This window comes from Lolium perenne, chromosome 5 (assembly GCF_019359855.2).
Source record: "Lolium perenne isolate Kyuss_39 chromosome 5, Kyuss_2.0, whole genome shotgun sequence".
Classification (NCBI taxonomy): domain Eukaryota; kingdom Viridiplantae; phylum Streptophyta; class Magnoliopsida; order Poales; family Poaceae; genus Lolium; species Lolium perenne.
This window is the reverse complement of record NC_067248.2, coordinates 181,930,422-181,951,334: the sequence shown is the minus strand read 5'-3', so window position 1 is coordinate 181,951,334 and position 20,913 is coordinate 181,930,422. Positions and strand designations below refer to the sequence as shown.

At 44.7% G+C, this 20,913-nt stretch overlaps 2 protein-coding genes and 1 non-coding gene across 3 annotated transcripts; 1 reads left to right on the top strand and 2 right to left on the bottom strand.

Annotated features, from left to right (window-relative positions):
- Positions 1–6,757: 6,757 nt before the first annotated feature.
- Positions 6,758–13,721, top strand: LOC127301149 (L-ascorbate oxidase). The gene is made up of 2 exons (XM_051331372.1): positions 6,758–7,803; positions 11,370–13,721. The coding sequence occupies exons 1-2, from the start codon at positions 7,030–7,032 to the stop codon at positions 12,327–12,329; spliced, it is 1,734 nt and encodes a 577-aa protein (XP_051187332.1). The 5' UTR covers positions 6,758–7,029; the 3' UTR covers positions 12,330–13,721.
- Positions 13,722–18,083: 4,362 nt separating this feature from the next.
- TRNAH-GUG (transfer RNA histidin (anticodon GUG)) lies at positions 18,084–18,155 on the bottom strand. The gene has a single exon. It is a non-coding gene; the product is annotated as a tRNA-His (tRNA).
- A 675-nt stretch (positions 18,156–18,830) lies between these two features.
- Positions 18,831–19,735, bottom strand: LOC127301151 (molybdopterin synthase catalytic subunit). The gene has a single exon (XM_051331373.2). The coding sequence runs from the start codon at positions 19,644–19,646 to the stop codon at positions 19,056–19,058; it is 591 nt and encodes a 196-aa protein (XP_051187333.1). The 5' UTR covers positions 19,647–19,735; the 3' UTR covers positions 18,831–19,055.
- Positions 19,736–20,913: the final 1,178 nt, after the last annotated feature.

The following is a 20,913-nucleotide window of genomic DNA, read 5'->3' as shown; positions in this document are numbered from 1 at the left end:
TGGGAGCCGCTCTTTGAAGGTTGTCTGGCAAGGGGGTTAGAGTACCCGCTACCAGTCGTTGACAACAACAAACACCTCTCAAAATGTTACTTTTATTATCTCTATATGATTTCAAAACTGAAAAAGCTCTAGCACATGATTTAATCACTGCTTCCCTCTGCGAAGGGCCTGTCTTTTATTTTATGTTGAGTCAGTAAACCTATTTCCCTCCATCTCAAGCAAGCATTTGAGTGGTTGTGATCAAACCATTATATTGTGATTTGCTTTATCATGTCTTTTATTCTTCCTTGTTTAGTACAAGTTTTATCTGAATGAATATAGCTTTGCAAGTTATCAATGATCATGAGGAGACCATTATGATTGAGTATGCAAGTTGTGCCTTATAAACTTTAACATGAGAGTGCTGCTCAATGAGATAAGTATAATCTGTTAATTGTTCTCTGACCAAGAACGAAGTCTGCCATCACCAACTATGATTTCTTATGCACCTTTATTTGTGATTACTTTATACTTGTTTCAAGTTGAGTTATATGAGGAAGTTGTTTACTAGAATGTCTTGTGTGAATGAATATGATGCTTCTTGTCCGTATTTTATTTATCGACTCTTCACTCCATAAACATGTGGTCCTGTTTACCGAGTTCAGTTTCGCTTGGGGACAAGCGAAGTCTAAGCTTGGGGGGAGTTGATACGTCCAATTTGCATCACTATTTTATATCATAATTTGCTGTTATTCATTGATATATTTCATATTGGGACACAATACTTATGTTATTTCATCTATTTTGCATGTTTCATCATTATTGGAGGATCAAGCACCGGAGCCAGGATTCTGCTGGAAAAAGCACCGTCAGAACGCAATATTTCGGAAGATCAACTGTGGAAGGAAATTATACCAAAAACCCTATTTTTCAAGATGACGAAGGAAGCCAGAAGGAGGAGCTGAGAAGGCCCAAGGTGGGGCCAGACCACAGGCCGGCGCGGCCCATGGCCTGGCCGCGCCACCTTGTGGTGTGGGGGCCCCACAGCCCCTTTCGCCTCTTTTTCTTCGTGAAACCCTTCGTCCCGAAAACCTAAGCTCCAGGGGGTACCTCGCGAAGAGCCACAGCCGCCTCTGCGGGGCGGAGAACACCAGAGAGAAAAGAGCTCTCCGGCGGGCAGGAATCCGCCGGGGAAATTCCCTCCCGGAGGGGGAAATCGATGCCATCGTCACCGTCATCGAGCTGGACATCATCTCCATCACCATCATCATCATCTCCACCATCATCACCGCCATCTCCACCGCAGCACCTCGTCACCGCCGTAGCAATTTGGGTTTGATCTTGATTGTTTGATAGGGGAAACTCTCCCGGTATCTATTTCTACTTGTTGTTGATGCTATTGAGTGAAACCATTGAAGCAAGGTTTATGTTCAGATTGTTATTCATCATCATATCACCTCTGATCATGTTCCATATGATGTCTCGTGAGTAGTTCGTTTAGTTCTTGAGGACATGGGTGAAGTCTAAATGTTAGTAGTGAACTATGGTTGAGTAATATTCAATGTTATGATATTTAAGTTGTGGTGTTATTCTTCTAGTGGTGTCATGTGAACGTCGACTACATGACACTTCACCTTTATGGGCCTAGGGGAATGCATCTTGTACTCGTTTGCCGATTGCGGGGTTGCCGGAGTGACAGAAACCTAAACCCCCGTTGGTATATCGATGCAGGAGGGATAGCAGGATCTCAGAGTTTAAGGTTGTGGTTAGATTTATTCTTAATTACTTTCTTGTAGTTGCGGATGCTTGCAAGGGGTATAATCACAAGTATGTATTAGTCCTAGGAAGGGTGGTACATTAGCATAGGTTCACCCACACAACACTTATCATAACAATGAAGATTATTTAGCCGTATGTAGCGAAAGCACTAGACTAAAATCCCGTGTGTCCTCGAGAACGTTTGGTCATTATAAGTAAACAACCCGGCTTGTCCTTTGCGCTAAAAAGGATTGGGACACTCGCTGCAATTGTTACTCTCGCACTTTACTTACTCGTACTTTATTCAACTGTTACATCAAAACCCCCTGAATACTTGTCTGTGAGCATTTACAGGGAATCCTTCATCGAAACTGATTGTCAACACCTTCTGCTCCTCGTTGGGATCGACATTCTTACTTATCGAAAATACTACGATACACCCCCTATACTTGTGGGTCATCAGGAACACCAACTCAAAACTGACAAGACATTGGACCACATCATTCTGTAACCGTGGTAGATCTTCTGGATTGATTACCTTCTGAGAGATTGCATTGGGGAATGCACATAGCTTCACAATGGCTACTCGAACATTTTCCTGTAGGAGCCCCCTCAAAGCAATCGGAAGCAATTGCGTCATAATCATGTGGCAGTCGTGAGACTTCAGGTGTTGGAACTTTTTCTCCGCCATATTTATTATTCCCTTTATATTCGACGAGAAGCCACACGGAACCTTCATACTGCTCAGGCATTCAAAAAAGATGATCTTCTCTTCTTTGGTAAGAGCGTAGCTGGCACGACCTTGAAACCGTTCCGGATGCCAGTCTTCTGGGTCTTTCAAATGTTGTTGGTCCTGCCGCGCTTCCTTTGTATCATTTGTCTTTCCATACACGCCCAATAAGCTTATCAAGTTCACGCAAATATTGTTCGTAACATGCATCACGTCGATTGCAGAGCGGACATCTAGGACTTTCCAATATTCTAGCTCCTAAAATATAGATTTCTTCTTCCACATGGGTGCGTGCCCGTCAACTCCCTGCGGAACTGATTGTCCGCCAGGACCCTTTCCAAAGATGACTTTCAAATCCTTGACCATATCAAATACATCAGCACCAGTACGTTCCGCAGGCTTCGGCCTGTGATCTGCCTTGCCGTTGAAATGCTTGCCTTTCTTTCTGAAGTTATGATATTGGGGAAGAAATCGACGATGCCCCAGGTACACATTCTTCTTACAGTTACCCAAATATATAATTTCAGTATCATGTAAGCAGTGCGTGCATGCATTGTATCCCTTATTTGTCTGTCCAGAAAGATTACTAAGAGAAGGCCAATCATTGATGGTTACGAAAAGCAACGATCGTAGGTCAAATTCCTCTTCTTTGTGCTCATCCCACACACATACATCAGGTCTACCCCACAACTGTAAAAGTTCATCAACTAATGGTTTTAGGTACACATCTATGTCGTTGCCGGGTTGCTTCGGACCTTGGATGAGCACTGACATCATAATGAACTTCCGCTTCATGCACAACCAAGGAGGAAGGTTGTAGATACATAGAGTCACGTGCCAGGTTCTATGGCTGGAGCTCTGCTCGCCAAAAGGATTCATGCCATATGTACTTACACCAAATCTTATGTTCCTTGCGTCAGCTGGAAAATCTTTGAACTTTCTGTCGATCTTTCTCCATTGCGTTTCATCAGCGGGGTGTCTCAGCTCCCCGTCCGACTTACGGTCCTCTTTGTGCCATCGTAACAACTTGGCATGCTCTTTGTTCCTAAACATACGTTTTAACCATGGTATTATAGGAGCATACCACATCACCTTGGCGGGAACCCTCTTCCTGGGTTTCTCACCCTCAACATCGTCACCAGGGTCATCTCCTCTGATCTTATAACGCAATGCAGTACATACCAGACATTCATTCAAATTCTCGTATTCACCGCGGTAGAGGATGCAGTCGTTAATGCATGCATGTATCTTCAGAAGCTCTAAACCTAGAGGGCAGATAACCTTGTTTGTTTCGTACGTACTGGCGGGCAACTCATTATTCTTTGAAAACATATTCTTCATCATTTTCAGCAAATTTTCAAATCCTGAGTCATATAGACCTTCATGTGCCTTCCATTTCAGCAAATTCAGTGTGCAGCCCAGCTTTTTCAGACCATTATCGCATCCTGGGTACAACGACTTTTTGTGATCCTCTAACATGCGATCCAAATTCTTTCTCTCATTTTTCAGTCTCGCAGCCTCTCCGTGCATCAGCAATGGTCCGACCAAGATCATCAGCTGGCTCATCACGTGCCTCTTCTCCACCTTCCCATTCACCTTCCCCTTCTGCTTCCCCTCCTTCAGCATCCTCCATGAAAGTATCACCGAAATGATCAGGATAATTGTCATCGATACCATCCCCTTCTTCATCTTCTTTCATTCTAACCCCTCTTTCTCCATGCTTGGTCCAATAATTATAGCTTGGCATGAAACCGTGCCGAAGCAGGTGCACGTGAACGACTCTTGAGGAAGAGTAACCCTTCTTATTCTTACAGTCAGCACATGGACATATAACAAAACCCCCCTGCTTGTTCGGATTAGCCACTGTGAGGAAATCATTCAAACCCGTAATGAACTCGCCCGAGAGTCGGTTACCGTACATCCATTGCCGATTCATCTGCATTATTATTATATAAAGTATATAATTAACCAGCATGCATTTGTTAAACTAACTAGCTAGAAATAATAGAAATTAAACTATGAACTACACATGCATATTTATCAATGACACATGAAAGGTTCAAGTTGCTAACCGCGATCGAGGAGGAAAAAAATGAGAAAGCTTAAGTGTGGCTCGGACACTTCATATCATACTTGTTTCATGCTCTCGGGCATTTCATCGAACACCTTGTGTGCATAAGAGGATCAAAGCCAAACCCACCGCCCCTTGTGAATAGAAGTGGAACACCAAGTTGCTAAGTGAAGTGTGCTGCAGTTTATTTATAGGGGCGGGCCTTTAGTCGCGGTTGGCCAGGCCAACCGCGACTAAAGGTCCTCGGGCCAGGCCAACCGCGACTAAAGGCCCGCGCGTCCACCAGCTGTCGACTGAGCCCACTGGCCTTTGGTTGCGGTTTGCCTGCAGAACCGCGACTAAAGACCCCATTAGCCGCGGTTCAAATATTTTGGAGACTAATGGGGTGGTATGGAAGCCCCCTTTTCTACTAGTGCAAGCGTCTGTAACTGTTTCATCTCCTATTTGTTTGAAAGAGTTGATAAAATTTCTATTGTAGGAAATGATATTTGATGGCCCAAATTTTTCTATAAAGGAGGCTTTTATATTAAACTATGAGTGGGAATTCCCTTTAGGCCAAGTTAACATCCATTCTCGAGATTTCTTACCCAAGATGAAAATCTCTTTCCTGAATAGATTTCTAGCTACCAGAAAGAACAAAATTATCATCAATCTCCTAAGCACATAAACCCTCCCCCTCCCCCCGAAAACCCTTCCCTTTACAATCTGCAAACCCTAAAATGTAGCAATGTGGTAGAAGATGAAACCAATACATGACAAGGAGTGCTATCAAGTGGTAACATACGTCCTCATTTTAACCGTAATCTGCCCCGCTACCGGCCCACCCCCACCGCACCGCTCCTCCGCGACTCAGAGACAACGAGTATTTGCGAAACCTCCTACAAACTTCAACGACATGCTCCGCCTTGATTGACTTACCACCGCCGTTAACACCCGCCGGTCGCCACGACCGCATCATCTAAGTTGGAAGGAAAGGGGATAGGAAGTAACTGAATCTTCGGGCCTCAGCAGAGAGATTTGCGTGGCGAGTGATGGGCCAGAACAACATGGTTTGTTTACTTCGATGGACTAGCCCACCCTGGCGTCGAAACCCCCGGATGTCCTCCTAATCCCATCCATGTTAGCTAAACCCAACAAGGAAACAAGGTTTCACCGAATCTAGGGTGATTTCACAGCCAGCTAATTTGTTATGCAAAATTGTGGTTCTTTTGCAGCTGTGGGCGCCACTCGCAAAACACCAAGACAGACCAAGCATCCCGGAGTTGACAAACAAACTAAAAATATGCACGCAGAGGTGGTGGCAAGTGAGGTCTAGTGGGAGGCATGGCGCATGAAGGGCTCGGAATCCCGGCGCCTGTCTTTATCGGGTGCCTTGGATGGACTTACTTGTATCATTACCTTGTTTTCTTTATTTTGATAGCTAAGTTGTATGCCGCAACAATGTAATATGAACCTTGATTGAATCTGAGGGCTTTATTAATTTAAAGTCAGGCGTTAGATGCCTTTTATCTAAAAAAAACAAGGTTTTGCCGAAAACAACCGGAAACATTGGGATTTGGGAGTTCAGGGTTCGAAAATCAGGAATTTAAATGTGGGAGTTTGATTCAGAAATAGCCTACGAATTCAGGGTTGGTTTTTGACTTTTGCCAAAATACAGTCACCTAATGCCGATGTCATCTACCACTTCTGCTCCGGTGCTCCTCCCCTGAAAAAAATCTGGGAGCGTCAAACACAACAACGGTGGAGATCTTTTCATACTTGTTTGTAAGCGGGGGTAAGATCATAATTTTAGTGTAGGTCCACCGTCTGTACAGTACTGTACAGACCTGTATGGCCCGCATCGTGCCGTACCTTTTTTTCGTACGTATCTACGATTTCAAAACAAAGCATGCACGATGTGGAGTGGTACTTAGGCAGATGAGATCGTTAACTGGTCGCGTGACCTCTTTTTCCTTCTTACACGACGTCTGTATCAATACACACAGGATTGGATATGGGTTTCGGCGGCCTAACACACGAAAAAAACTAACTATGAATCTTCAACTTACATTTAGGGGGAGCACCGGAGTAACCCTTGTCATCTACATAGGTGATCACGTGACGGGGTGACGTGATTTAAGCAAATCTCAGTAGGTACGACCGGTCCATTATAACGCGTGACTCATCGCTTATATTTGAACCCACCGAAGCCCGGAGAACACACCAAACCATAGCGCCTGTCTGCCACCGGCACCCCTTGCGCTCAAAAGAAGAACACCCTGCGCTCCTGCCTCGGTGGTTTCTGATCGAGATTCCTAATCAATAGGGCGACGAGCTCTTCGCATGACCTGGTACTACTACGATATTTTCTCATATGCCCAGTCTTCTTACAGATAGAAGCGATTGAGCTAGCACCATTGCAAGCCAAAGCCACCAAGCACATCCCGTAAGTGCGAGGCAACGACGCGGCTAGTCGAAGCCGGCCCGGAGGTCTGCGAGAGTGGGCGGAGCAATGGCGTTGGTAGGACAACCACAGCTTCTCCTCTGCTGCCTCTTCCTGGTGAGCGCATGGGCGCTGGCCGCCGTCGCTCAGGCGAAGACGGTGCACGAGAAGTGGGACATCAGCGACCAGTTCGCATACCCTGACTGCGTCCGCAAGCTCGCCGTCACCATCAACGGCCACACCCCTGGCCCAACCATCCGCGCCGTGCAGGGCGACACGGTGGTGGTCACCGTGAAGAACTCCCTGCTGACGGAAAACGTGGCCATCCACTGGCACGGCATCCGGCAGATCGGCACGCCGTGGGCGGACGGCACGGAGGGGGTCACCCAGTGCCCCATCCTCCCCGGCGACACCTTCGTCTACACGTTCGTCGTCGACCGCCCGGGAACCTATATGTACCACGCGCACTACGGCATGCAGCGCTCCGCGGGGCTGAACGGCATGATCATCGTGTCCGTGCCTCCCGGCGCCGGCCCCGACGTCGCCGAGCCGTTCGCCTACGACGGCGAGCACGAGGTGCTCCTGAACGACTGGTGGCACAAGAGCACCTACGAGCAGGCCGCGGGGCTCGCCGCCGTGCCGATCGTGTGGGTCGGCGAGCCGCAGTCGCTGCTGATCAACGGCCGCGGCATGTTCGTCAACTGCTCGGCGCTGGGGCCGGCGTCCTGCAACGCGACGCACCCGGAGTGCTCCACGCCGGTGTTCGCCGTGGTGCCCGGCAGGACGTACCGGTTCAGGATCGGCAGCATGACCTCCCTCTCCGCCCTCAACTTCGAGATCGAGGTAGGTGGTTTTTTCACCAGCTTTATTCAAAGTTCATTCAAGCTCTCGTAAGTTGGTCATGGAGATGGACCTCAGTCCTCACCAGCTCGCTCGGTAAACGACGTACGTACTGCGAATAAAGAAAAAACAAACACAGCCGACAAAAGCGAATACGCGCGAGGGTGCATGTGCGCGGCCGGCATCGATCAGACCGGTGAGATCGGCCAAGATCGCGGTCAGCTATTCACATTGCCTCCGAGGAGGATCGGATGCCCTCCATCATGTTCTCGTCCTGCCATACCTGCTACTAATATTAGTATACTTCCTCCGTTTTAAATTAATTAACTTAGCTTCAAATAGATTGAAATGGATGTACAGCAATACCTTGCTTAGCCGGTAATCCCGCCCGGTTGCCTCTAACATACCCGCCGGCCGGCCGGCCTTTTAACGCAATTGTGCCATATACAAAATGAATCATCTTGGAAGCTAGCATGCATCTCGACAAGTAGTGCAAGTGGAAACCAGAAGCTAATGGACAAATTTGCATGGACCTTAATTATCGGGAAACTAGTTAATTTTCAGTAGTTATTTTCGTGCTCATCTCTCTATTCAAATGGGTAGCTGGAAGCTGGAGGCAGGTATTCGTGCTTAGAAATTGGAAACCATATAGTCAGTACCCAACTACCAACGACGTCGATACAAGGCTACACAAGACTACAAGAGACATCAAAACACAACAACGATTAACACCTCACCTAATGTCCAAGAATGCTTATCAAACATTGACATGTACGCATGCCTGTATATATGGAAGTCAAGAGTCAAAGATGACATATTCCTGTACAACTCGTCACTAGTGGCCAACTTCATGATCGATAATTCGTCGCATCGCTCGGACGATTTGCCTTGATTGCTAGTCCGGTATGTGGGTTTTTGTTGGTTTTTTCAATTAACCATGTCTTTCATTCTTTTTAGGTATGGTTTTCTAATTGAAAGAACTTTATTAGTTTAAAGTTTTAAACATTAAACTCGGTTTCATAATAAAGATGCACACAACCATACAAACTAAAAGTATCAGAGTGTTGAAAAAATAAAAGACACGTTACAAGCAATCATGTTAGAAACTGCTAAAGCATCTATAGGGATGGAGGATCAATCCATAGACTGTGCTGTCATTCATGTTGAGGAAAAATGTCCCTCGTCGTATTCTACAACTGTGTAGACACCTACTTAAATAGATTACGGTGCTCCGCATGTTGTAAAGATGATCATGAACATAGCGTAGCCGTGCACCGATAGATGACTTGCATTAGAGAAGAATTCTTGTCATTTTTTTTTTGTTATTTCTACATAGCCATAGCAACCAAATAACGGCAATCGCTACCACCCTAATAAGTAACTTAAACATATAATCCACACCATTGAGTCAATTGCTAAATATATTCGCGACGCTATGTGGTGGGTATAAGATAGAAACCTATCTAGATGACACGATACCGATCAAGTGAAATTGCACCGCAAGTAAATGTATTAAATAGTCTCGTCCTGATGATAGAACACACACTTCATGTTATGTCTTGATGTGACTATTAGGGTTCAGGGACGACAAAAATTATGAAGGTTAATCACCTAGTGCAGGTTTGGGTACAATTTTTATGAGCATGAAATACATGTAAATCGGATTCGGAGTAGTGCCTATACATGTAACAAATTTAACTTAATGGGAGATGCTGATACAGGTATCATGTCGGACATATGCAACGGCTAGTCAATGAGCAATACCGTATAGAATAGAATAGTGTCTAGTTAATTTATGCCTGACTGTGATGTTACACGCTAACTAACCGGATCAAGCAACACGACCAGTCATACCCGTCAACGGAGGAGCGTGTAATCGTGTATCACGCAGGATTAATATAAGTAACAAGGTTATCCCAACATGAAGTTTTCATTAGCGTGAGGAAGATGCATGCGCTTCACTAGTCTGCTTGCTCTAACGTATAGTTGCCAACACTCACGCTTCTTGACCTTGACCATGTGGGCTTATCCATTCCAAGACGATAGAGGATAGAATGATAGATACACACGATGTTTCAAATCATCCATCGGTCTCATTTCTCAGAAATTACAAAACTGTAGGCACGAACAATTCCTGTATCAGGCTAGTGGCCGGACTCGTATGCCATGTTTGGGTCGACTGAGAAACTATTGTTTTCTCGCGTTCCCCCGATTTCCCTTCGAAATTTAGAACGCAAAAACAGTACTAACAAGTTGACGACGACTTGGGAATTGGGATTGCGCTCAAAGAGATGAAGAGACGACACGTAATGGCTTACATGCTTGACCAAATTATGATCACCAATGCATATAAAATACCATTACGATGAACAAGTCACAGCAAAAACATATACGAACACGCCAGCAACAACCACAAGGAAACATCATGGAAATTCCCAGCGGCGTCGAGATCAAAGCAGTACTTCAGGGGTCAATTATGGTGCAAGTTTGAGTGTTTGACCATGGATTAAACATAAAACCTTATTTGTTGCAGAAAAGTATATCAATGGATTCGTGTTTAAAGAAAGTTTCCAATGGTATAATTCCCGTGTCAAATAAATCATGTAGTGTTAGTTAATGGTCACAATTAGGCTCAAACCTCGAGGTGGGCCTTACAAAGATAAACAAGGGAGTTGGTTCTCCTAATATATATACTGTTTGTCAAGTATAAATGTCGTAGCGTATTTTCAATCCAATGTGTATATAAAGTATTTGCAACTTCAAGATTGTTCTAAAAAATAAATATGATTGTTTTGGTCTAAGAAACATGGAAACTACCAAATTGCACCTTTCTAAACCACAAAATTGCACAACAAGATATGTTTAATTTCGGGTGTAGAATGTGCAAGTTAATGAATTATACATTATAAAATAAAAATTGCACGAAAAATATTAAGTTTAAATTCAGGCTTAAAATGTGTATCTACCAACATTCCAAACCCAAATTTCACAAGAACACCTTAGGTGCAAGCACATTATTATGTGTTTCTAACCCCAAAATTTTGAAATGGAGGGAACATTAAGTGCAATTTGTGGGCTCTAACCCCGAGTGTACGTGCATACTTCCCTTTTATAAAGATAATTTATATGAGTACCCATGCAATATAAGGATGTCAACAAATCGACTTTGATGTAAGCTAAAGCCAGTTGCTTGCATTGTAGCTAAGCCAAAAAAAAAAGAACTTTTTCCGAAAAGTATATCGATCTATTCTTAATCCTGATCAGTGGTAGAAGGAAACCCTAGAGTAATAAAAATTACAAAAATGTCTTTAGACTACTTAATTAGCAAGGACTACAAGCATTCGACCGAGCCGATGACGCTTTGCCATCTTTACCTCTCTCGTTGGAGCCGAGCAAAACTTGTCTATATAGAAGTTGGTCGAGCTTGCGACAAGAAGAGGTGCTGGTAGCAACATTGCACTATGTCTTGTAAAACTAGTAATAGTTAATCACCGTCAAACATTGAAAGTTAATCATCAGGTTGATTAAGTTTTTTTGCTAATACTGGAAATTGGTTAACCTAACTGCAGGGCCATCCAATGACAGTGGTGGAGACGGACGGGCACTACGTGAAGCCGTTCGTGGTGAAGAACCTCAACATCTATTCTGGCGAGACATACTCCGTGCTGATCACGGCCGACCAGGACCCGAACCGCAACTACTGGCTGGCCTCCAACGTCGTGAGCCGCAAGCCCGGCACGCTCACCGGCACCGCCGTCCTCGCCTACTACGGCGGCCGCAGCAGCCCTCGCGATGTGCCGCCGACGACGCCACCCACCGGCCCGGCGTGGAACGACACCACGTACCGCATCAACCAGAGCATCGCCACGGTGGCGCACCCGGCGCACGTGTACGCCCCGCCGCCGAGCTCCGACCGCACCATCCTCCTCCTCAACTCGCAGAACACGATCGACGGGCGGATCAAGTGGGCGATCAACAACGTCTCCTTCACGCTGCCGCACACACCCTACCTCGTCGCCCTCAAGGACAGGCTCCAGGGCACCTTCGACCCGCGCCCGCCGCCGGAGACGTACAACCACACCGCGTACGACGTGTACGGCGTGCAGCCCAACCCGAACGCGACGAGCAGCGATGGGCTGTACCGGCTGGCGTTCGGCTCCGTGGTGGACGTGGTGCTGCAGAACGCCAACATGCTCGCGCCGAACAACAGCGAGACGCACCCGTGGCACCTCCACGGGCATGACTTCTGGGTGCTCGGCTATGGCGTGGGGAGGTTCGACCCGGCGGTGCACCCGGCGACCTATAACCTGAGGGATCCCATCCTGAAGAACACGGTGGCGGTGCACCCCTACGGGTGGACGGCGCTGCGTTGGAGGGCGGACAACCCCGGAGTGTGGGCGTTCCACTGCCACATCGAGGCGCACTTCTTCATGGGCATGGGCATCGTCTTCGAGGAGGGGGTTGAGCGCGTCGGCAAGCTGCCAGAGGAGATCATGGGATGCGGCAGCAGCAAGGGCGGTCGCCATTGATTAGTTTTCAAACCATACATATATATAGCGCAAGATCGCGCTACAGGGTTGGAGCGCAACCCTCTCCGCTCTCCGGGCGCTCATCTCTTCACCCGGTTCCTCTTTCTCAGGTCAGATGCCACGTCCTCAATCTCACAATTCTTTGTCAACCCACCTCTTCAATCTCCAGTGCGAAATTATTTATCTGACCCTTGTCAGAAATTTCAACTGAAAATGATCTCTTCTCGAAATAAATTTGACTCAATGCACTACATCAGAGCGTTGGGTTACACATCTCATGCAATAGGTTAAGGTGCTGAAGTGCCAACGACCGGGCATGCATCCGACGTGGATGGGCTAGAGGTAATCGGCCCAGGTCAGTGAGTTCAGCCTATCCACGTCAGCAGATCGGCGTGCCTAGTCGTCCTGGCAGCTCAACGCCTTTACCAGGGGGTGAGTAGTTTTACCTCAATGTCCTGAAGTTGGGCGTCGACCAAGAGTCGTATCAAAATTACTTTCCAAAAGATGTTATTTTCTGCTGAACTTTCTGGCAATGGTCAGAATTGCCAATTCTCATTCAATCTTTTCCCATGTCATTGCCGAGAAACTTGGCTGCCGCCTTTTCTCCTTCTCATACCCCAGCGGTAGGCTCTCCTTACAAGCCAGACATCACACTAACTGTTTGATTCACCTTTTCCACCCCCAACATCGTTGGCGGTGGTCACAATGTCACCGATGGCTGCCTTAGGTCTCGGGGCACCATTTCTTCCTAATCTTGGTCTTCATCGAAGACCACGGGAACATTCATTGCATGTTGGGTGCTATGTGCCACCTTACCATCATCAATCACCACTGAACCATTCGCCCACCTCCTCATCGGCCTCAATGGTCAAAGGGGGACACCCATAAACCACTCTTTGTCTTCATGTTTTCTCTTCTTCTTCATGTTTTCTTCTTTATCTGCTCTCTCCATCGCTTAGCTCTCCTTCATGACAACTACAAAAGGTTCTACCTAACTCGGAAAGTTCGGAGAGTGGGAAATTTGTTTAATAATTTGAATAAATACATGGTTTCCATGTTGTATGCGTTGTAAGTTTATATCTGAGTTTATCATTACCTCAAAGGCGCACACGGTAACTTGTATCATGCAATATGTAGTATTTGTAATGGGTTCACTAGTATCAATGTACATCTCGCATGCATGTTGTACTATGCATAAAAGTACACATCACTTTTTACTGTGAGGAAACTGTTGTTTATGTATCTGGTTTGCTATTTTCAAAGATAAGTAGAAATTTTTATCTATCTATTTTGTAAGACTGCTTCTCCATGTATGTCCTAGTGTTGTTTCTCCCATCAATGAAGGAAAATCTGCATTTTGTGATACCCTGCCAATTTTGTCTGGCAAGATTATCCCTTGTCAAAATAACTCTACAAAATACACTAAAATAAAATCTTAATTTAAGAAGGATGTATAACCCAGCCACCCAGGTTCAAGTCCCTAGGGACGCGAATTTGAGTTCTTATTATTTAAAAACAAAATCACTGTAGGGGCTTCCCCTACCGTATTCCTTTCAAAAAAAAATGAAGGAAAATATGCATTTTGTGCTACCCTGCCAATTTTGTCTGGCAAGATTATCCCTTGTCAAAATAACTCTACAAATACACTAAAATAAAATCTTAATTAGAAGAACTTCCAATTTCTAAAGCTTCTTATTGTTGATTGGAAGATCCGAGTAGAGCATGTTATAGAGAATTAAGCAAAGAAAAATCCCGTTTTTTTGTGTAACTTCCACCGAAAATTCATTTGTTCCTTGAACAAAATGCACAAAATATGGCCTAGCCAACAAAGCATGCATTCCAAGCATGTAACGGTTGACCAGCTAGATCCCTATGGCCCGAAAGAGACATTGGGACGACAAGTTCCTAGCATGGTAATAGTGGCATACTTATGCCCCACGATTCAGAAAAAGACCTATATTGCTCTAGTAAAGGTTCATTCCCAAGCAGTGGTGGAGCCAGGATTGGAGCAAGGCCCGGGCCAAAAAAAAAACTAAGCGCAAAAGCTACAGAAAAATCTCAAGGAATAGTACATGAAATTTTGTACGATTGCGAGGAAGAACACATAAATTCAACTCAATTGTTTTTTTAGAGGAGTCAAACTCAACTGTCAACAATCCAACAAAGTACAAATAGTTTGAGTACTTTCTTGGGTTTGCGGATTCAACTATTGGTGGGGTGTTGACATAGACTATATTCATATTATATTCTACAACATATAATTGATTACTGAAGTTGTAAAATCAATTAAATGTTGAATTGGTGTAGCAATATTGTTATGGAGAATAACTAATGCAAACACACGTTCTGTACAAACAAACACATACAGGAGTACCTAGCACTGGAGCCTTGAGCCCTGAACTAGGAACTGCAGGGCTGCAACACTGCAGCACCCGGCAAAGCGTCGGACAGCCGTCACACGGAGGTCTTGCCAGCAGCGGCACATTGTAGCACAAAAGGCCACCAGCTAGGCTAGAACTCGTCCAGGGAGCCTGCGAGGTGCGGGCTAGGGGAGGAAAGCCGGCCCGCCGACGAGGCGTTGTGTGGCGGTGGTGCGCGTCCTGCCCCCAACTAGCGATGGAGCCAGGGTTCGACAGCTGCGTTCGCTCGCTCGTGATGGGCCAACTGAGTTGTACTACTTCATTCCAATCTAGGCCAAGACAGAGATCTTTATAAATAGTAGGACGGAATGTTTGCTGCGCCCCGGGCCATGGCCCTGGTTGCCCGGGGTGTAGCTCCGCCCCTGTTCCCAAGCATGTATCCTCCTATAACCCAATTTGAGAACCATGTTCAATTGAGAAGGTTCAAAACCAATAACTATTATTTTATCTTCGTCAACCTGGCGGGCGAATCCATATGTCTCCATTGGACATGCGAAAGCGCTTTGAAACACATATGCTAGTTTCTTAAACAGATTATGGCACATACAATTCTTTAATAAGTCTATATGAGTTCGAGATCTTGAATACCTAAGCCACCTTGATCACTTAGGCTCTGAGCGGGTACAAGATAATTCACTTAAGGAGACAATATTTGTTTTATAGCTATCATTGCAAGAAGAATCTGGACGTAAATTCGTCAAGCCTCTACAACAAGGGGCTAATGGACTTTATTTTGGCAAAGAAATATGTGACAAGCTCAAGCATTCCATTTCAAGCACGATCATTCACATTGGCTAAGCAATACATGAACTCCAATGGGAAAAAAAGGAAAATTGGGTGAAGCGAAAATCACAACTAACAAGAAAATAAGGAGTAGCACAACTCATAATAAAATAGTTTTTATTTTGAAAATAAAAGAAAATAAAATTCAAAACAGTTGCAAAACAATAACTGAAATGGTCCAGCCAACTTGTTTGGGGAATAAGAATTGTTTCAAGCAAAACCATTCACACAAGCCGAGAAAAGTTGAACTACAATGGAAAATAGGAAAATAGGGTGCAACCGACAAACATAACAAACAAGAAAAGAGTTTTGCTTATAAAAATGAAAATAAATTTAAGAAGGGTGTTAAAAAAACTTAGAAGAATGCTAATAGTTTTGTAAAACTTAAAAACTACAGCATGATTAACAAGAACAAGAAATGAAAATGAGAAGGGTGAAAAAACGAAAAAGAGAGCTATTGTTTGGGGGATGTGAATTATGGCTGTTGGGATTAGAGCCTAGCAGAAAACGAATTATCACCATCACTGCTAGAAGAATATGGAACTAAACCAATCAAAGCTCTACAAAAAAGGGTTAATGGACTTTAATTTGGAAAAGAAAGGTGTGGCAAGCTCAAGCATTCTATTTCAAGCGCGACCATTCACGGAGGCTGCACAAGACCTAAACATCAATGGAAAAAGAAGGAAAACTTGGTGTGGCGAAGGTCACGCCTAACAAGAAAATAAGGAGTAGCACAACTAACAAGAACAAAGTTTTTATTTTGAAAAATAAAAGCAAATGAACTTAAAGATTGTTGCGGAACCAAAACTAAAATAATGCCAGCCAACTTGTTTGGGGGATAAGAAATGTTTCAAGCATGACCATTCACACAATCCAAGGAAAGCTAAACTACAATGAAAAAAATAGGGTGCAACCGAGAAACATAGCTAACAAGAAAATAGTATTTCTTCTGAAAAAATGAAAATGAAGTTAAGAAAGGTGTCAAAAAAACTTGGAAGAATGTTAATTTCTTTGGAAAATTAGAAAACTATAGCATGATTAACAATATCAAGAAATTTAACTCATAAGGGTAAAATAAAAATAAAAATAAAAATAGAGCTATTGTTTTGGGGGGAAATGAATTGTGGTGGCTCGGTTTCAGGCCTAGCTGAAAATGAATTATCGCAATCACTGTATCTGGACCTAAATCAGTCAAGCCTCTACAAAAATGCTTTTATTTGGCTAAGAAAGGTGTTGCAAGATCAAAGATTCTATTTCAAGCACGATCATTCACAGCTAGGCAAGACCTAAACTTCAATGAAAAAAAAAAGGAAAAACCGGGTGTGGTTAATGTCATAACTAACAAGAAAAAATGGAGGAGCACAACTAACAAGACAATAGTTTTTCTTTTAATACAATAAATGCAAATGAACTTCAAGATATTTGTGAAACCAAAATTCAAATGGAAGCCAACTTGTTTGGGAAATAAGATACGTTTCAAGCATGACCATTCACACAAGCCTAGCAAAAGATGAACTACAATGGAAAAAAAGGTACAGTCGGGAAACATAACTAGCAAGAAAAGAGTTTTTCTTGTGAAGAAATAAATGAAAATGAACTTTAAAAGGGTGTCAAAAAAACCTAGAAGAATGATAATTTTTGTTTCTTGAGGAATTAAAGCTAGTATTCCCTCCGGTTCATATTAATTGACTTCAATATGGATGTATCTAGAACTAAAATGTGTTTAGATACATCCATATTAGAGTCAATTAATATGAACCGGAGGAAGTAATTGTTTTGGAAGATTTAAATACTATGGTACGATTAGCAAGGGCTAGAAATGAAACTTAGAAGGGTAAAATAAAAACAATAATAGAGCTATTGTTTTGGGGGAAATGAATTGTGGTGGCTAGGTTTCGGGCCTAGCTAAAAATGAATTATCGCCATCGCTGCGAGAAAGTGAATCTGGATCTAAATCAGTCAAGGCTCTACAAAAATGATTTCATTTGGCTAAGAAAGATGTTGCAAGATCAAACATTCTATTTCAAGCACGATCATTCACACAGGCTAGGCAAGACCTAAACTTCAATGAAAAAAAAAAGGAAAAACCGGGTGTGGTTAATATCATAACTAACAAGAAAAATGGAGGATCACAACTAACAAGACAATAGTTATTCTTTTAATAAAATAAATGCAAATGAACTTCAAGATATTTGTGAAACCAAAATTCAAATGCAAGCCAACTTGTTTTGGGAAATAAGAAACGTTTCAAGCATGACCATTCACACAAGCCTAGCAAAAGTTGAACTACAATGGAAAAAAAGGTGCAGCCAAGAAACATAACCGGCAAGAAAAGAGTTTTGCTTCTAAAGAAATAAATGAAAATGAACTTTAAAAGGGTGTCAAGAAAACCTAGAAGAATGATGTTTGCTTTTTCTTGAGGAATTAATGCTAATTGTTTTGGAAGATTTAAATACTATGGTACGATTAGCAAGGACTAGAAATGAGATTGAGAAGGGTGGGAAAAGACAAAACAAAAAATAGAGCCATATCTTTGAGAAAAAGATGGAATTGTGGCTGCTGGGATTCGAGCCCAGGTCTCCACGGCCACAACGTGGAATTCTCACCACTAAACTACAGCCACTGTGTTGAATATATTTGTACAGTAAATTTTATAATAAGTACCGTAGTCACGTAAATCACAACACTGGATACTTAAGTAGCAGAAACAAAAAAATATGGACGATCTGAAGTTCGGGTGTTCGTCGAATGGATCAGGTGCGGTAATTTTTTTGAGCTTTGCCATCTGAGTTAGTGAATTTGGTGAAGTCAAGTGGTCTCTATATGTGCTACTCTGTCTGATAAGGGCAACAGCCTGCAGCTGGTTCTTTTTATCTGCAAGCAGAGCTCTGTGCAGCGGCGTTCTGGTCTCTGTTCAACCATATGAGGCAAGGCAACACGCTCATGATCTGTTCCTTGTACCGAGGTTGGTTTGCATTACGATGGAGTAGTCTGTCGATTTTTTCCCGCCGTACAAACATGATGCGAGCTTTCAGGTTATTGATTGACACAGGAAACGAAATAAAAGATACATGCAACATGTTTCAGTGCCAACTGAACGAGATGTTTATTCCAAATTGCCATAAAGTGAGTACGTTACATCATTTGCAGTGTAGATAGTGAACTTTCATACACTGTGTTTGTCGACTTGATCAATTCTCTAGTGTCACACAAGACATTTCCTTTCTATCAGTTCTTCCCGTATATCTGATGTGCCCTTTCAGTTTTTTGACACAGGAAAAGAAACGCTACTGCATGATACACAGGCAGCATAATGTGAAGGAAAAATGTTTATACAGTGAGTACATTACATCATTTGAAATCTATAGAATCGCATTTCCATACAATGTATTTGCCACTTGGTTAAACCTCTATAGTGTCGCACATGACTTTTTATCCTTTTTTTCATCTCAAAATCTCAAAAAGAAGTCAAAGGACAGAGGCAACCCACTGTATTTCTCCGATCGCGATCCGGCAGGTGCCATCAGCTCTCCTCCATGACCCGCACCTTGCTGCCGCAGCAGCCGCCGCCGGACGCCTTGTTGTGGCCCTTCTTACGGCCCGTGTCCGTGACGGCGTCGGCGCGGTCAAAGAACTCGCGGTTCTCCTTCCACACCTCGCCGTCGTCGTACACCTCCTTCTTCCAGATGGGCACGGAGGCCTTGATCTCGTCGATCACGTAGCGGCACGCCTCCATGGCGTCCGCGCGGTGCACGGCCGAGGCCGCCACGAAGACGCTCGCCTCGCCGGCCGGGACGGGGCCGAGCTTGTGCGCCACGGCCAGCCGCCGCAGCGCGTGCGCGGCGCGGGCCTCGCGGAGGATGGCCTCGAGCCGGCGCCGCGCCATGGCCGAGTAGGCCTCGTACCGCAGCTCCACCACGCGCCGCCCGTCGAAGTGGTCCCGCGTGGTGCCCTCGAAGGTGGCGATGGCGCCCGCCGCCAGGTCGCGCACGTGGTCCACGTACCGGGTGATGTCCAGGCGGCCCGACCCCTCCTCCAGGATCTCCACCAGGTCCTCGTCCAACTCCGTTGTGGGCGGCTGGACTGCCGCCGTCAGGGGCTCGTCGCCGGCCATACGGGTAGGGGGGAAGCTGCGGCTTACGGAGCTCGGACTCTGGGAGTTGCCGCTGCTGCGGCGAGATAAGGTTTGGTGGAGGAGATCCCATAAAGAAACTACGGAATTGCCCTTTTCAGCTTTCTGATCAGCAAAACTCTGAGTTCCTGTCTCAGCACCAAAATTGTCTTTGGCCACGCGATGGAGATTGAGGCTCCTTTGATTCATAGGAATAGGAAGAGTGTAGGAATAGGAAAGGTGTATGATTGGAATGTCATGCTAAGTTGAATTTTATAGGAATATGGTATGTCTTTGAATGTAGCAAAAGAATTTTTCATGAGGTACGAGCTAATGTTTTTTTCCTATAGGATTTGTACTACAAGATTCTTATAGAAATAATTTCTATAGGATATGTTCCTATGAATCAAATGATAGAATTCAATTCCTACATAATTCCTATATCAATCCTATGAATCAAAGGAGCTCTGATTGCGAAAGACAAAATAGTACTAGTACTACAAGGAGGCATACACGTCACGCTCAATAGAAGTTCGTCTTGATCATTACTTCCAAAGTTGTACTCCGTAGTAATAGTTGGTGGATCCGCCCGGCGATCGACGTCACTGCCTGCGCCGAACTGGCAAAGAACTGACAGGTTGAGGCGCTGCGTCGAAACTCCCTTCCGCAGTTCCGCTGTTGACCTTGAGCAATGATAGATTCAGATCATCGTGCGGAGCAGAACACATCAGATCTCAAAAGGCTACACAGAACACATCAGATCTCAGTTTTGACACTGCTTACGTCAACAAAGACTGACCAGTATGTTGTGGACATGAGAGCATCTCCAGTCGTTTGGGCTCCCCACGCCCAAATCCAGCGATATTGTCGTCTGGATTGGAGGAAAATTTGGCATGGGGAGACCCATTTTCCCAGCCGCGTGTCCAGGATGGATGTAACGGACTTCGGCGAATTCAGACAAAATTGGCGAGTTCGTTCAAACATAAGCGAAATTTAATGATATTTAACATATAGAGGCGAGTTCGTACATAAGTAGGCCGAATTCGAACATATATTTGAATTCGGCGATTGGCAAACTAAAATTTAAACTAAAGAACGGCCTACTACATGCCGAAATGGCGGTAGAACGACGTGTAGTCGCCGCCGTCGTCGTCGTCGCTGGAGTCGGCGTTGTCCTGGGGCGGCGGAGCCTCGTACCAGCGGCTCGTGCCCTGGCCAGCGTCGCCGGCGCGTGGCAGCGACGGACGGTACATGTCGTCGTCGCTGCTGT